The following is a 17,255-nucleotide window of genomic DNA, read 5'->3' as shown; positions in this document are numbered from 1 at the left end:
AGCGATACGCTCCCTTAATAGTAAGTCCAATTCATGTGGCTTTTCCCCATTTGTCATCTTAAGGAACTGGGGTTTGGCTTACATTCGAACTTATCAGCGAAATACTTCCAAGCAGCAAAGCGAAACTCAATTCTAATTTCTTGTCCTCAGTTTTTCACATTTTGAATTTTTGTTAACATTTATTTACTTTTGAGAGACAGAGTGCAAGTGGGGGAGGGGCAGAGAGAGTGAGAGACGTAGAATCTGAAGCAGGCTCCAGGCGCGGGGCTCGAACTCACAAACTGTAAGGCCATGACCTCAGCTGAAGTCGGCCACTTAACTGACTGAGCCACTCAGGCACCCGTTTTTCACAAGTTGTTTGTTTTCAACAACTGAGTCATAGTGATAAGAGTCTTTCTTGGGCAAAGAACCGGGAGGAAAAGACGGGCCGCTACTGCTCGGGACTGCAGTGGGAGCTGCCGTCGTTGGCCCCAAAGGGGAGGACTTGGTCTTCGACGATACAGCGAGGGCTGCGGGGGTCACCGGGAGAGGAGGGCGGGTGCTGGTCAGGGCTCACGGCAGGACCAGACTCCCAGACCGTCTGCTTTGATGGAGCAGAGACTGAATAGTTGGATTCATCTGAGACGGGGCGGGGTGGGGGGCTTGGACTGGGTGAGTTGGGAGGACAATTCTAAGGAGTCTTCAGGTCTCTGCCCAGGGCGGGCAGGCGAAACCCTGCTCCTCCAGCCCAGCACCTGCACCTCAAACATTTATCTTGCAAATCGCAGGTCCCCAGGTCCCCCCCACCCCGAGCTGGCAGGCACACCAAAGGGGCTCCATCGGCAAATCTTTGGGAACCGGTTCCCTGGGGCCAAGACGGGGACTCTGCAATAGAAGCGTCCAGGCAGAGACCTGGAAGTGTGGTTCACGAGAATCTGAGAGCCTATGCCAACACCTGCTGGGAGAGATCCAGCCCCGGGAGAGATCCCAACACGTAAGGCAGATACTCGATTCTTACCGCAAATCCTGGAAACCCAAAGTTACTATTGCCAAACACTGCAAGCCATGGCCTGCCGGCTTGGGTCTGATGTGTGATTCTCAACCACACATTGGGCCAACCAGCCAAATTCTGTTGTCTGCTCTAACCATTGAAAGGATGTGAGTGTCTCCCTAATGAGGTGACCTCACTGCTTTTATGAGCCCCACAGAGCCCAGAACGGAGGTGGAGGGGAGGGAGGACACGATTACCAACAGTTGACCATACTTTGTTTATGAAGCGTCAACACCCAGGATCATCACCCTAGCCAATCGAACCTCCTTGGCTGCGGTTTTGAAGAGCGTGCCATGTTTTCAGACTGAAGAAAGTGGTCTTATACCAAGCACGCTGACATTCTCTTGTGAAATGGGGCAGAGAAGGCATTCCTTCCCAGACTCCTGGGGAGGTACAGGCCTGGCAGGAAAGCATTCACTTCCTGCCCACGAGTGGGACACGCATTAGGTCACATGGGGGATAAGTTCCAAATCCTATTTTTAGAGGCATGGTGGGGGGGGGGGTTGGGAGGGGGGGAAGCAGCTCAAGGATTCCTTGGTAAAACCCACAGGTCTAGGGGGACAATAGCTTCTAAGTCCTGCCTCGATTTCTCAGGCCATCCTCTCTCACGGACCGAGTCCCCAAGTGACTCTAGAGGGGGGCTGTACAGGATGTTCTCATGAATCATCTCCAGTCCCATTACCAGAGCCAAGGTCACGCTTTCAACCTGTGCCTGTATTTCCTCTGGAGTTGCTAAACCACGGTGCAGCCCCCTCTCTTAAAATCACCACCCGGGGTGATAGCCTCATGCAAGTGACATTTTTCAAAAGGTGTAAGGTTGAAAGAGACTTTAATTTTTTAAATGTTTATTCATTTTTGAGGGACAGAGAGAGACAGAATATGAGCAGGGGAGGGGCAGAGAGAGAGGGAGACACAGAATCCTAAGCTGGCTCCAGGCTCTGAGCTGTCAGCACATAGCCTGACGTGGGGCTGGAACCCACAAACCGCAAGATCATGACCTGAGCCAAAGTTGGATGCTTAACCGACTGAGCCACCCAGGCACCCCTAAAATACATTTTTTTTTTAATTTTTTTTAACGTTTATTTATTTTTGAGACAGAGAGAGACAGAGCATGAACGGGGGAGGGGCAGAGAGAGAGAGGGAGACACAGAATTGGAAGCAGGCTCCAAGCCATCAGCCCACAGCCCAACGCGGGGCTCGAACTCACGGACCGCAAGATCGTGACCTGAGCCGAAGTCGGATGCCCAACCGACTGAGCCACCCAGGCGCCCCTAAAATACATTTTTAAATATACAGAATCATATAAAAAAAAGACAAAGAGAGGGTGTTATTCTCTCTGATAGACCTTCCACCCTGGCACTGTGCTAAATTTTCACATCTTCCTTTCAAAGAGAGGGGCACCTGGCCAGCTCAGTCAGTAGAGCATGTGACTCTTATTTTTAATTTAAAAAAATTTTTTTAAGTTTATTTATATATTCTGAGAGAGAGAGTGTATAAGTGAGGGAGGGCCAGAGACAAAGGGAGAGAGAATCCCAAGCAGGCTCCACACTGACAGCACAGAGCCCTGTGTGAGGCTCAAACACACAAACTGTGAGATCATAACCTGACTGAAACCAAGAGTTGGACGCTTAACTGACTGAGCCACCCAGGTGCCCGGAGCACATAACTCGATCTCAAGGTCATGAAGTGGTTCACTGTGATGATTAACTCTATGTGTCAACTTGACTGGGCTAAGGATGCCCAGAGAGCTGGTAAGGTGTTATTTCTGGTGTGTCTGGTGCGGGTGTTTCCATAAGAGATTAGCGTTTGAATCAGTAGACTGAGTAATAAAGATCTGCCCAAACCAACGTGGGCAGGCTTCGTGGGCCTGAGTGGAACAAAAAGGCAGAGAGAAAGGGCAAATCCTCTCTCTTCTGGATCTGGGACATGCATCTTCTCTTGTCCTCAGACCCTGGAGCTCCTGCTTCTGGTCCCGGAATGTTCTATCACTGGCTCTCTGGGTTCTCCAGCTTGCAGAGAGCATATCCTGGCATGTCTCAGCCTCCATGATTGCATAGGCCAGTTACCATCCTAAGTCTCTTTCACGTCTATGTATATCCATCCTGTTGATTCTGTTTCTCTACAAAACCCAAAGACACTCATGAATACAATCAAAAGCAAGAGACTAAGACAATCCCCTCTTGTAGAGCAAAAGCCTCTGGAAAATCATGTGCAAACTTATGATCCCTTTTCCCCCCACTTCAAGAGAATGGTGTTTTTGTCTTGTTTAGGTGGGGGGTTAAAAGTGAAATCACACATTCTAATATATATTAAAGATCTTCACATCCTGAAAAAGCAAATTCATCACAAGTACGTCTGTGACGTATCTTCTGTCCAGTAGAACTTTCCATGATAGAAATGTTCTTTGTCTGCACTGCCAGGGTCATAGCTATTAACTGCACGTAGATGCTTTTGAGAGAAAGGTGGCTAGTGTGAGGAACAGGATTTTTCGTGTCATTTAATTAAAATGGTCACGCGTGGGGGTGCCTGGGTGGCTCAGTCGGTTGAGCTTCCGACTTTGGCTCAGGTCATGATCTCGTGGTTTGTGGGTTCGAGCCCTGCGTCGGGCTCTGTGCTGACAGCTCAGAGCCTGGAGCCTGTTTCGGATTCTGTGTCTCCCTCTTTCTCTGCCCCTCCCCTGCTCATGCTCTGTCTCTCTCTGTCTCAAAAATAAATAAAGTATTAAAAAATTAAAAAAATAAAAATAAAATAAAATAGTCACATGGGGTAGTAGCTACTGTACCGGGTAGTACAGGTATAACTTTCCTAACTTTAGATTCATTCAAGTTGTTGTCATCATTGTTGTTGTTTATTTATTTATTTTGAGAGAGAGAGGGTGCAAGCAAAGGAAGAGCAGAGAGAGAGGGAGAGAGAATCCCAAGCAGGCTCCGCACTGTCGGTGCAGAGCCCAACACGGGGCTCAATCTCATGAACTTTGAGATCATGACCCTGAGCCGAAGTCAAGGGTTGGACGCTTAACTGACTGAGCCACCCAGGCACCCTGGTTTTTTGGTTTTGTTTTTTTTTTAATTTTTTTTTAACGTTTATTTATTTTTGAGACAGAGGGAGACAGAGCATGAACAGGGGAGGGGCAGAGAAAGAGGGAGACACAGAATCGGAAACAGGCAACCGGCTCTGAGCCATCAGCCCAGAGCCCGACGCAGGGCTCGAACTCACGGACCGCGAGATCGTGACCTGAGTTGAAGTCGGATGCTTAACCAACTGAGCCACCCAGGTGCCCCTGGTTTTTTTTTTTAATCTTGGACAATCCGTAGAAAAGCCTGAGGCTGACGGCCAATACAGCCTGAGGTTACAGAAGATTCAATATAAAACAGTGGGGGAAATACAGCTTTCATCCCTGGAGACCTTATCAATACCAAACAATTCAATGTTACCCTCTCTAGACAGAACTTTCTCACTTCCACAATCAGAAAGTCAAAGAGCAAATACCGGCACTTTTATAACAGCAAGGACCTTTCAAATTCCCAACTCACACACGTTCGTAACTTGCTTCCTTCACTCATCACTTAATGAGGAACCAATCTGCACTGCTGGGCTTTGAGAGGGCAGGGAGCCCCATTTTAATTTATTTTTAAGTAATCTCTATGCCCAACGTGGGCCTCAAACTCACAGCTCTGAGATCACGAGTCACATGGGGGTGCCCAGGTGGCTCAGTCGGTTGAGCATCCGACTTCGGCTCAGGTCATGATCTTGCAGTCTGTGAGTTCAAGCCTCATGTCAGGCTCTGTGCTGACAGCTTGCTCAGAGCCTGGAGCCTCCTTCGGATTCTGTCGACCTCTCTCTCTCCCTCTGCCTCTCCCCCACTCATGCTCTTTCTCTCTCTCAAAAATAAACAAACACTAAAAAAAAAGAAAAGAAGGGGCGCCTGGGTGGCTCAGTTGGTTAAGCATCCGACTTCAGCTCAGGTCACGATCTCACGATCCACGAGTTCGAGCCCCGCGTCAGGCTCTGGGCTGATGGCTCAGAGCCTGGAGCCTGCTTCCGATTCTGTGTCTCCCTCTCTCTCTGCCCCTCCCTCGTTCATGCTCTCTCTCTGTCTCAAAAATAAATAAACGTTAAGAAATTAAAAAAAAAAAAAAAGAAAAGAAAAGAAAAAAGAGTCATACACTCTACTGACTGAGCTGGCCAGGTACCCCCAGGCTTGGTTTTATTTACTGCTCTGTCTCCAGCACCTATGAGGATGCCTGGTACACAGGAGGTGCCCAGTGAATACTTCCTAGATGTTGAACGACTATCTTGAAAGGAAGTGAGCAGGAAAAAAACCATGAAAAACAAACTATGACCAACAAATTGTTTAAATCATAATTCTGTCAGGGGCGCCTGACAGTCGGTTGAGCATCCGACTTTGGTTCAGGTCATGATCTCACGGTTCGTGAGTACAAGCCCCGCATCGGGCTCTGTACTGACCGCTCAGAGCCTGGAGCCTGCTTCGGATTCTGTGTCTCCTCTCTCTGCCCCTCCCCCACTGTGCTCTCTGTCTCTCAAAATAAATAAATAAATGTAAAAAAAAATCATAATTTTGTCAGTTACTAGCTATGCTATCTCTCCTCCACGCCCTTAGCACTGCAGTGAGAACTAATGTGTTTCAGGATCATTCTGAAGATTAAGAGAGTTCTGCAGACAGTCACTGCCTTTTCACTGGGCAGGGGTGGGGGCTCCATGGCAGACTCCCTGATGGCAATTTTGAAAAGTTCTTTGGAATAAGGTATTATTAATTTCTTTTTTTTTTTTTAAGTTTATTTATTTTGAAAAACAGAGAGAGAACGAGAAGGGGAGAGGCAGAGACAGAGGGGGACAGAGGATCTGAAGCAGACTCTGTGCTGACAGCAAATAGCCCAGTATGAGGCTCAAACCCACGAACCATGAAATCATAACCTGAGCCAAAGTCGGGACGCTTAACCGACTGAGCCAGCCAGGTGCCCCAATTAATTTCTCTTTTAACAAAACATCCTCAGGGGCGCCTGGGTGGCTTAGTCGGTTAAGCGTCCCAACTCTTGATTTTGGCTCAGGTCACGATCTCTTGGTTTGTGAGATTAAGCCCCGTGTTGGGCTCTGTGCCGACAGCATGGAGCCTGCTTGGGGTTCTTTCCCTCCCTCTCTCTCTCTATCCCTCCCCTGTTTGTGCTCTCTTTCTCTCTAAATAAATAAACATTAAAAAAAATTAAAATTCTTCTATTAAAAAACTCTCATTCTAAAGCATCATAAAAGAAAGTAAATATGGGAGAGAAAGAACAGTAAATATGGGCGAGAACCATGTGCATAAAGACACGAAGCTTTGTAACATGAAGAGGAGTTTTATGAGAAACTCATGCCAGGTCTTGTGACCTTGCAAAATCCATGAGAGTAGCTTTGAATAACTACATATCTGAATCAAGCAGGAGAGAGGGAGCGACATCCTAGCAATTTTCCCCCAGAGAGTAAAACGGAAACCGCTAACAAAGAGGAAGCCTAGAGTTTATTCAAACAAACTGCTTTATTTTAATAAGTCCTAAGTGGTACTCAGAACATTTCCAAGAAATTAAATAGCTTATAAGCTATTTATATGTACTCTATTATCACAATTTATCATTTAAGAAAATTCCCTGACAGATCTTTTTCAAAAAGGCAGTAGCAATAATTCACTGATGTTACAGAACAATAGCACTTCCCAATATTTTAACAGATTCCAACGTTTTAAAAGCATTTCACTATGAACCACAAAAGAAATCTAGAGTCGTGATTTCTGTAGCAGAAAACCGACGCGTTCATGTGGCAACATTTCCCCATCAGGGATTCCAAGAGGCTCTCACGCATGGGTTGGGCTCAGGACGAGTCCACCGTGGCCCAAGTTGAGTCAGGACCGATCCACGACCACTGTGAAGGGACCTGCTAGGGCTCTGCTGCTCTGGGGGGCTGTATGCATCGCGTGGGACAGGTGACAAGTCCACTCACAACAAAACCACTGTTTTTGTTGCTATGGTACGAAAATGTGGTTTCATACTGAAAGTCACTCTCCGAAATAAAAAATAAACCCACCAAGTGTCACTTGGGTGGCTCAGTCGATTAAGAGTCCGACTCTTGGCTTCAGCTCAGCTCACGATCTCATGGTTCATGAGTTCGAGCCCCACGTCACGCTCTGAGCTGACAGCACGGAGCCTGCTTGGGATACTCTCCTTCTCTCTTTGCCCCTCCCCCACTTGCATTCATTCTCTTTCTCTCTCAAAATAAATTTTAAAAAATAATAAAAAAATAAACTCACTAAATCAATTTTTCCAACACATTGATCTTAGTTTTGAAGCACCATCTGTGGCTACTGGGTTAAAGAGTTAAATCTTGTTGTAAGGTTTGATAAGTCACACTCACTGAGCTTCACAAACCATACCGAGCTGAATTAAGTCCAGCATTTTTAGAGTTCAACTTTGGATAAACAAAATAAACAGAAAATAACCAAGGCCTGCCCTGAGGCGACACTAAGTGAACATGTGGCTCCCCCTTGTGGCAAAAGTGAGCCTCACATGACCGGCAGGCGGGGGGCTTGATTCACACCAGTCATTTGCCCCCAGTTAGGCAGCTACTGAAAACACTCCTGGGGTCCAATGAATACACACCATCAGGGCAGTAGCACCCCATCCCCTGGGGCTGCTTCACTCGCTCACCTTCAGAGGGAGGGGAGAATGTTCCACTGAAATGTGCATCCATTCATTTAAAATGTGCCCAGGGGCGCCTGGTTGGCTCAGTCGGTTAAGCGGCCAACTCCAGTTCAGGTCATGACCTCATGGTTTGTGGGTTCGAACCCCGCATTGAGCTCTGTGCTGACAGCTCGGAGCCCAGAGCCTACTTCTGACTCTGTCTCTCTCCTTTCTGCCCCTCCCCCACTCACGCTCTGTCTCTCAAAATTGAATAAACGTTAAAAAACATTATGGGGCGCCTGGGTGGCTTGGTCAGTTAAGCGTCCGACTTCGGCTCAGGTCATGATCTCATGGTCCGTGAGTTCAAGCCCCGTGTCGGGCTCTGTGCTGACAGCTCAGAGCCTGGAGCCTGTTTCGGATTCTGTGTCTCCCTCTCCCTCTGCCCCTCCCCTGTTCATGCTCTGTCTCTCTGTCTCAAAAATAAATAAACGTTAAAAAAACAAAAAATTTTTTAAAAACATTAAAAAAATTTTTAAAAAACCTCTGTCAGTTACAAATACATAGGGAAATGGAGAAAATAGTGAAGCTGTTACTTATATAGTACCCCATAATTTAAAACATCAGGAACATGGGGCACCTGAGTGGATCAGTCGGTTGAGCGTCCAACTTCGGCTCAGGTCACGATCTCATGGTTTGTGGGTTCGAGCCCCACGTCGGGCTCTGTGCTGACAGCTCAGAGCCTGGAGCCTGCTTCGGATTCTGTGTCTCCCTCTCTCTCTCTGCCTCCCCCGCCCCTTGTACTCTCAATAATAAATATTTAAAAAATTTTTTAATAAAAAAATTGAATGTGTCCAGATTAATAAAGACCATTTTGTAACGGATGACCTCTTCATACTGTATTTGACCTCATCTGCCAATCTGATGTGCAATGGGCAATGCCCCCCCCATAGCTACAAAAATAAGAACTACCTTCAAAAAAGTCCTATACTAGGGGGCCTGGGTGGCTCGGTCGGCTAAGTGTCTGACTTGAGCTCAGGTTATGATCTCACAGTCTGTGGGTTCGAGCCTCACTTCAGGCTCTGTGCTGACAGCTCGGAGCCTGGAGCCTGCTTCAGATTCTGTGTCTCCCTCTCTCTCTGCCCCTCCCCTGCTAGTGTGCGCTCTTACTTTCTCTCTCTCAAAAATAAACGAACATTAAAAAAACAAAACAAAAAAACTGCCCTGTAGAAGTCAATAAGCAGGTTTAAAAAAAACATAAAAACAGGTTTCTTCGGTCATGCTAATAGCCATATCAAAATACTTAAATTATGAAAAAGCCATCACATTTTTCCGAGAAAAGAGGCCTCCCCCTCCACAGGATTTAAGCCCTGCGGTGTCTTCCTGACTGGGCCAGGTCCCTCGGCCTGAAAGATTCTCATCTAGAACCAACTGGGCATTTTTGTCCCTTTTTCTGGATCACCCTGCCTCCTCCCAACACACTAAAGCCCGAGGCACCATCTGTTATGAATCTGAGTAGTGAAGTAATCAAGGTCAAGTCTGAGAGTGAAGTCCTGGTATTTTATTGCTTTTGTGGGCAAAAGACAAACTCATGGCTAACCTACAGGAAGCTGACAGAGAAACAAAGTCTTTTTTTTTTTTTCTTTTTGGTGTGATATTCACCATATTAAATGATGTAAATGTTAAAGTAAAATGGCTGGTTCCAATCTTCCAGGACCCTTTTCAGAGACCGTGTGACAAATACAGGGAATAAGGAATACCAGACTCTATGTTATGTTCAACCCAATACTTAGTACTTACGTGCAACCAAAGTGTGGTGTTTGACTAAGATATTCTTGTTAGAGAATCCCTAACACAGAAAAAAAAGGAGACTGATTTCAACAGAAATTCCAAATGTTGCAATGTTTTCGTTTATTTTTAATATTTATTTTTGGGAGAGCACAAGCAGGGGAGGGGCAGAGAGAGAGAGAGGAGGACAGAGGATCCAAAGCAGGCTCTGTGACGACAGGCTGACAGCTGTGAGCTTGAACTCACGGACCGTGAGATCATGGCCCGAGCCGAAGTCAGATGCTTAACCAACTGAGCCACCCAGGTGCCCCAAAATGTTGAAATGTTTTTATTTTTTATTAAAAAAAACTTTTAATGTTAACTTATTTATTTTTTTTTTTAAATTTTTTTTTTCAACGTTTTTTATTTACTTTTGGGACAGAGAGAGACAGAGCATGAACGGGGGAGGGGCAGAGAGAGAGGGAGACACAGAATCGGAAACAGGCTCCAGGCTCCGAGCCATCAGCCCAGAGCCTGACGCGGGGCTCGAACTCACGGACCGCGAGATCATGACCTGGCTGAAGTCGGACGCTTAACCGACTGCGCCACCCAGGCGCCCCATAATGTTAATTTATTTTTGAGAGAGAGAGAGACAGAGTGCAAGCAGGGGAGGGGCAGAGAGAGGGAGACATAGAATCAGAAGTAGGCTCCAGGCTCCCAGCAGTCAGCACAGAGCCCGAGGCGGGGCTCGAACTCACGAACTGCGAGATCACGACCTGAGCCGAAGTCGGACGCTTAACCGACTGAGCCACCCAGGCGCCCCCCCCTTCCATGTCATCTAAACAAGCAGCGGTGCAGAGTGCTGGCAGACTTCTGTGTAATAGGAGAGAAGTTTCCAGAGTTAGAACATGGAGCCTATTTCCAAATTCTCAAACAAATTACTCATTTTCCAAGAGCAGAAACAGAAGCCTCAGTATGCAGGAGACCAGCAAACAGGATAAAACACTGAAAGCATTAAACAGTTAACTGCAGAATTCCCCTCTGCCAATACTGTGGTGAGGCAGGGACACCCTAGAACAACTCCTTACATTGTTACGTACCTAAACAATTTGAAAACCGTAAAGAGCTACTCAAGATACCACCAGAGAAAAACCGCAAAGCCCACTCTTGCTCCAGGAAATAACTCATCTGTTTACCAGAAGGCAACAGCACTGACGGACTCCTCAGACCCAATGGGGACGTGCCACAAAGATGACTGGGGTGCCTGGGTGGCTCAGTCGGTTGAGCGTCCGACTTCAGCTCAGGTCATGATGTCACAGTCCGTGAGTTCGAGCCCAGCGTCAGGCTCTGTGCTGACAGCTCAGAGCCTGGAGCCTGCTTCGGATTCTGTGTCCCTCCCTCTCTCTGCCCCTCCCCGGCTCGTGCTCTGTCTCTGTCTCAAAAGTAAAAAAAAAATTATTTTTGAAAAAATATGACAATGCGCAGGTCGGATCCAGTGGGGCTGCCACACGCCATCCCAATTCGCCCTAAACACTTCCGTTCCACCATATGCCGCCGCAAAGCAAGATCACCTGTCCCAGGAAAAAAAACGTATCCTGTAAAGATGGCCTATCCTAAACAGCAAGCCCCTCTGCACACAGTCTTTTCTAGTCAAATTTCAGTCATGCCAACATACAGCTCAACAAAGCCTGCAGGGCTTGAAGCACAAATGGAAGTACACAAATGCCTTTTAAACTGATCTGATTGATCACGTTTTGGTAAAAATAAAATTGGAAAAGAAGAGGTTAACATTTTAGAAGGAAAGGGAGCCAAGTAGAAGCAAACCATCCTATTAAATCCAAGGTCTCGGGGGGCACCTGGGTGGTTCAGTCAGTGAAGCAACCGACTTCAGCTCAGGTCGTGATCTTGCGGTTCATGGGTTTGAGCCCCGTGTTGGGCTCTGTGCTGACAGCTCAGAGCCTGGAGCCTGCCTGGGAGTCTGTGTCTCCCTCTCTCTCTGCCCTTCCCCCACTCACGCTCTCTCACTCTCAAAAATGAATAAATGTTAAATTTTTTTTTTTTAATTTCAAGGTCTCTGGGCACCTGAGTGGCTCAGTCAGGTAAGCATCCAACTCTTGATTTTGGCTCAGTTCATGATCTCATGGTTGGGAGATCGAGCCCTGCACCCTGCTTAAGAGTCTCTCTCTCCCTTAGGGGTGCCTGGGTGGGTCAGTCGGCTAAGCATCTGACTTCGGATTGGGTCATGACCTCGCGGTTCGGGAGTTCGAGCTCCACGTCGGGGTCTGAGCTGGCCTGGAGCCTGCTCAGGGTTCTGTGTCTCCCTCTCTCTCCACCCCTCTCCCACTCAGGCTCTCTCTCTCTCAAAAATAAACATTAAAAAATATTTCTCTCACTCCCTCTGCTCCTTCCCCACTCATGTGCATGCCACATGCTCTCTCAAATAAACAAACAAACAAATAAATAAAATCCTAGGTCTCTAACTTCAAATGTCTACACTGAATGTGGTATCACTTGGGGTGTGTTTCAAAACTTCCACCACTAGCCAGTGCTGAACAGCACAGTTTCTATCTCTGAGATCTTCTAGTTTAGAAGATCCTGAATTCTATCTCCTTGGAAGGTTTAAAAAGGCGAATTTTTTAATTATCTGTGGGAGAATATAGGGAGAATTCTACAGTACATTTCTTTTCTATGTGAAAATGTGTAAATGGTCTGTGTGAAGTTTTGAATACAGTGATTTACAGCAAGCTCCAAATAACACATGCTTTGTTATTTACAAAACCAGTCATCATACAAGGATCTATTTCAATGCAAGTTTAATTTCTTATTCTTTATAGGCTTGCAACTAACTCCATAATCACCTCAAGACCAATGTTAAATTGGTTCTTTCATTCTAACGTTAAAAATTATGATTTCCAGGGGCACCTGAGTGGCTCAGTCAGTTAAGCATCCAACGTTGGCTCAGGTCATGATCTCGCGGTTCGTGGGTTCAAGCCCGGCATCGGGCTCTCTGCTGTCAGCTTGGGAGCCTGGAGCCTACTTTGGATTCTGTGTCACCCTCTCTCTCTGCCCCTCCCATGCTAATGCTGTCTCTCTCAAAAATAAGCATTAAAAAAATAAAATATAAAGAAAAAAATTATGATTTCCAAAAGTGAATAACCAAATCCAAGATTTTGTACCATGGGGAGTGTTTCTAAATTTAAAATGATTGGGGCGCCTGGGTAGCTCAGTCCGTTCAGTGTCTGATTCTTGATATCAGCTCAGGTCATGATCTCACAGTTAAGTGAGAATGAGCCCCAGGTCCGGCTCCATGCTGTCAGTGAGGAGCCCGCTTGGGATTCATTTTCTCTCTCTCTCTCTCTCTCTCTCTCTCTCTCTCTCTCTCTCTCTCTGCCCCACAGCCCCACTCACTCTCTCCTCTCTCAAAATAAACATTTAAAAAATATTAAACAAAAAAGTTATTGTGGGGGCGTCTGTGTGGCTCAGTCGGTTAAGCGGCCGACTTCAGCTCAGGTCATGATCTCGCGCTCCATGAGTTCGAGCCCTCGTCGGGTTCTGTGCTGACAGCTCAGAGCCTGGAGCCTGCTTCAGATTCTGTGTCTCCCTCTCTCTGACCCTCCCCTGTTCATGCTCTGTCTCTCTGTGTCTCAAAAATAAATAAAACGTTAAAAAAAATATATTTTTTTTAAAAAGGAAAAAGTTATTGTGAAGTTTCCTCAAACCAGAATTCAGAAAAAAACATACCTAGGGCACCTGGGTGGCTCAGTCAGTTAAGGGTCCAACTTCAGCTCAGGTCATGACCTCACAGTTTGTGGGTTCGAGTCCCACGTCAGGCTCTGTGTTGACAGCTCAAAGCGTGGAGCCTGCTTCAGTTTCTGTCTCCCTAGCTCTGCCCCTGCCCCGCTCAGGCTCTCTCAAAAATAAACAAACATTAAAAAGAATTTTTAAAAACCACATACCTTAGGATATAACCACATGAAGACATCCCAGTTTTTTGTTGTTTTTTTTTTTTCCAGTTGATTTGAGAGAGGGCACAAGCAGAGGAGTGGCAGAGAGGGAAAGAGAATCCCAAGCAGGCTCAACGCTGACAGCACTGACAGAGCCCCAACACAGGGACTCAATCTCACAACCAACCTCAATATCTTGAGGCCTTTTTTTTTTTAACATTTATTTTTATTTATTTATTTTTTTTTAACATTTATTTTTGAGAGCAAGCGACTGAGTGAGCACACAGCGGAGGAGGGGCAAACAACGAAAACGTGGGGCAGAGGATCCGAAGCGGGTTCCACGCTGATAGCAGGGAGTCTGATGCAGGGTTCGAACTCACAAACCACGAGATCATAACCTGAGCCGGGCAGATGCTCAACTGACTGAACCACCCAGGTGCCCCAGATATTCCAAATTTATTAACCTAGCATCTGGTACTAAATAGAGAATTCCAGATTTGTTCTTTGCAATTGGTTGAAAATGTATACACTTGTAACTTATAAAACAAAGGAAATAAAACAGTCGATGGGTCGTGGAAAGTTCTGTCCCAAAGGAGTAGACTTAGTTTAAAACAAAGGTAGGGCGCAGGGGAGGGCTTGACAAGAAAACAGTTCCCATTGTAAAACATTTCCCTGTGTCCTCGCCTCACCGTCCATCACTGACCCCAAACGGGGGGTCCTCTAACCAGGGTTTTCACTGCCCCAACCATCCTTCACCCTGGCCGTGATCGTGGTGAGCACCGCCCCAGAGAATCACAGCACCTCTCGCTATATCCTGGGAGGAAAGTGAGAGCTGAGTTCCGACCTGGCTTCTCGGTTTTTCAGGCTTTGCTTCTGGTCTTCTAAACCAGCAGCATACCTGGACTGGCGCCGAGAGACTTCTCAGTACGAGGAAGGCAGCGTTGATAAAAGACAAGGGGAGCCAAGGCTATACACACTTAAAATAAGACATTTATTATGCTAAGTAACAAGTTGTCATTTTTCACTTTCCCAAAACACTGAAACAGCACACAAACGGATACAGGCAATTGATAGCCCCGAAAACGGTGAAGTCTCACTTTGGGACTCCTTAAAAACTCCACGCTCTGAAGTGACCTTTATCGAAGTTATCAACAACCAGAGGCGTTACCTCAGAGAAAATGTTAGTATAAGAGATACCTCCACTCCTAGGAACTGGAACCTTCTTGTAAGGGAAACACTAGGTCCGTCTCTCCCCAGCTGAGCTGCAGCAGACAAGTCCCAAGCTTGCTTTTATTTTAGGCGACACTGGTAGGGCTCCCAGTTTGAGAAAGGACTATACTAAAAGTACATTTAATATTGCAACTTTCACTGTAGGGCCTCCATTTAAATGGCGTTTCAAGTGGAAGGAGAGGAGACGTGAGGATAGAAGTCAAATTGTGCTGCAGCCCAAAATTATTCTACAGAATGCGGAAACGGGGACAGCTGTCAACTACGGAGGGGCTGGCTTGTACAAACAGCAGCCGAGCAGACGGCCTGGGGACACAGTACCTGGGGCAGTAGCCCTTGGCAAGGAGTGCTGAAGATCCATAAAGAATTCTGTGAAGTCTTCACGTTCTAACCTGATACTGATACGGGATGTATTAATGTTCTCCTTGAAGTGGCAGCCCAATCCTCAATGTGTTTTGAGCACAATTTAAAGGAGGCTCAAAAATCTCCTCCCGCATCAACAACTTCCCAGGACTTTCAATTCCACTTCCTCTGCTCACACCAACTGAGGCAGGAACCTCACTGCCCCGTAACAGGCATCCAGACCAGTGTCGAAGAAATCATCCTAAGACAGATTTTAAAATTAATCTCACTGCTTTTATTGTTGTGCTCGCACCTTAACTACGGCAAAACGGATTCGCGACCTCCAAAGCCGGTAGAGCCAGCAACCCTGGTGTTGTCTGCAGATCGGCTGAGGGACTTCGTACACGTGAGAGCGTTTTCTTGTATTCTGTTTGCTCTGAAAACGCGGGCTTTGAACGGCCAAGGAAAACACATTCTGTCTCATCAGTCAGGCATACTTCGGGGCGTGCGCGCAGCAGTGTTGACCGGACGAGATGCAGGCAAGACAGTTCTGACTCGGAGCCTCGCCCCTCTAGAAGAGCACTTGGCGGGTCCTCCTCAGAAATCCCCACTTCTGACCGTTTCTGAAGGCACGGCAGTCCTGGCCCCCAAGGCTCTCCTTTGTGGCACCATCCTCTGTGGCTGTCGCTGGCCCTGGGCCCTCCTCCCGGCCAGCCCCTCGCCAGAGCTCCCCCACCCCAACACGACACCCCAGCACAATGCTCTCCCGCAGGAGCACAGGACAGATCCACAGTCTTGCTCTGGGCCGCCGCGGGAGCTGAACTTCTTAAGGATTCTTTCAAACACGGAAGAGCTTTGTTGCCACTGTGAAGCGAGAGGCTGACCTCACTCAGAGCATTTTTCACTTCCGTTGACAACTCCTCATTTTGTGAAGTTCCATCTACGTCATCCACAGGCATGTGCATCCGGGAGGACGGGCAAGGGCTCTCCCCCTGTGCTGCTTCAAGTCCACACGGCAACTTGTCTGAGTCCCCTCCTGCCCCCTTCACCTTCCCGGGGCGGGTGCCCAGAGCCCCCACTCTGTCCCTCATGCTGCGTGTTTTCTGGTGTGGTAGCCTGATGACCTGCCTTTGTCAGTCAGCAGAAGGCCTTCAATGGATCTCAATATGAACCTGGAAAAGATAACCAAATTAACGTGTTATTAGGAAGACAGAGTCTTAAAAGAGCCTACACACATCAGGTGGTTTCCTGACAAATATGAAGATCTCTTGAGCTGTCTCTGGTACCAAGGATTCCTACGTTTTGATAGAAAACAGGATGGGGGCGCCTGGGCAGCTCAGTCAGTTGAGCGTCTGACTTCAGCTCAGGTCATGATCCCACGGTTGGTGGATTCGAGACCCACGTCAGGCTCTGTGCTGACAGCTCAGAGCCTGGAGCCTGCATCGAATTCTGTCTCCCTTTCTCTCTCTGTCCCTCCGCTGCTCGCTCGCTCTCTCTCTCTCTCTCTCTCTCTCTCAAAAATAAGTAAAACATTAAAAAGAAAAAAAACAGGATGACAACCTACCAATTAGATATCATAACAAAAAGAACAATATTAAAAAACAAACCAAAAAAAACAGTACTTTATTAATGCAGTGTTTCCTAAAAATACTTACTTAAAAATAAGAAAAAGATACACTCTTAGGCTTTGTACTTTTCAGAGCTATTTAGTTATTTCTGTAGGTTCAATAAAAATTTGTCCTCTCTCTAATCAGAATATAATTAAGTGATTCAATTACACAAACCAAGGCCTTACCTGATGTGTGTCCTATTTGAGAATGATTCTCAGTGACTCAGGCATGACAAGCCACTTTTAAGGAATCAAGGTCAACTTTATTTATGGATCTCATGTCTACAAAGCCCTCTCAGGAAAAGCCAGCGTGGAGGGGTCCTGGCATACAACATCACGGCCTCAAGGTGGTAAGGAACAGCTGGCAGGTCAGGAACCGCAGCAAATTTTGGAGCCTTGGTAAGAGAATAATTTACCCAACTTTATACGTACTACAGGTAAAAATAAGGAGGAGAAAGTTTCTTGGGCTTAGGCATCTGACTGTGGCTCAAGTCATGATCTCATGGTTTGTAAGTTCAAGTCCCCCATAGGGTGAACTCAAGTCCTGTTTCAGGTAAAAAAAAAACAAAACAAGACACAAAAACAAGAAAACAAACCACTAGGTTTGTGAACACTAGCCCCATTGGTGTAAAAACGCAAGTCCCACTTCAAGTGAGCCCTGCTTCTCTCTC

The 17,255-nt window shown here is 46.8% G+C and overlaps 1 protein-coding gene across 5 annotated transcripts in view; it reads right to left on the bottom strand.

The window, feature by feature from the left end:
* Positions 1-17,255, bottom strand: part of FAM220A (family with sequence similarity 220 member A) — a 58,236-nt gene that overhangs the window by 24,790 nt on the left and 16,191 nt on the right. For 2 of the 5 annotated variants that reach the window (XM_042971942.1, XM_042971944.1), the window contains exon 2: positions 14,377-16,147. The exons of 2 other annotated variants lie outside the window; for them this stretch is intronic. In XM_042971942.1, the coding sequence (XP_042827876.1) occupies positions 15,290-16,066 (777 nt within the window). In that variant the 5' untranslated portion in view covers positions 16,067-16,147 and the 3' untranslated portion in view covers positions 14,377-15,289. Of the gene's footprint in view, positions 1-14,376; positions 16,148-16,770; positions 16,980-17,255 lie in introns of those variants that run through there. One more of the 5 variants, XM_042971943.1, reaches the window with a different exon arrangement.

This window comes from Panthera tigris, chromosome E3 (genome assembly GCF_018350195.1).
Source record: "Panthera tigris isolate Pti1 chromosome E3, P.tigris_Pti1_mat1.1, whole genome shotgun sequence".
NCBI classification, from domain to species: Eukaryota; Metazoa; Chordata; class Mammalia; order Carnivora; family Felidae; genus Panthera; species Panthera tigris.
This window is presented reverse-complemented; position numbering and strand designations above follow the sequence as displayed.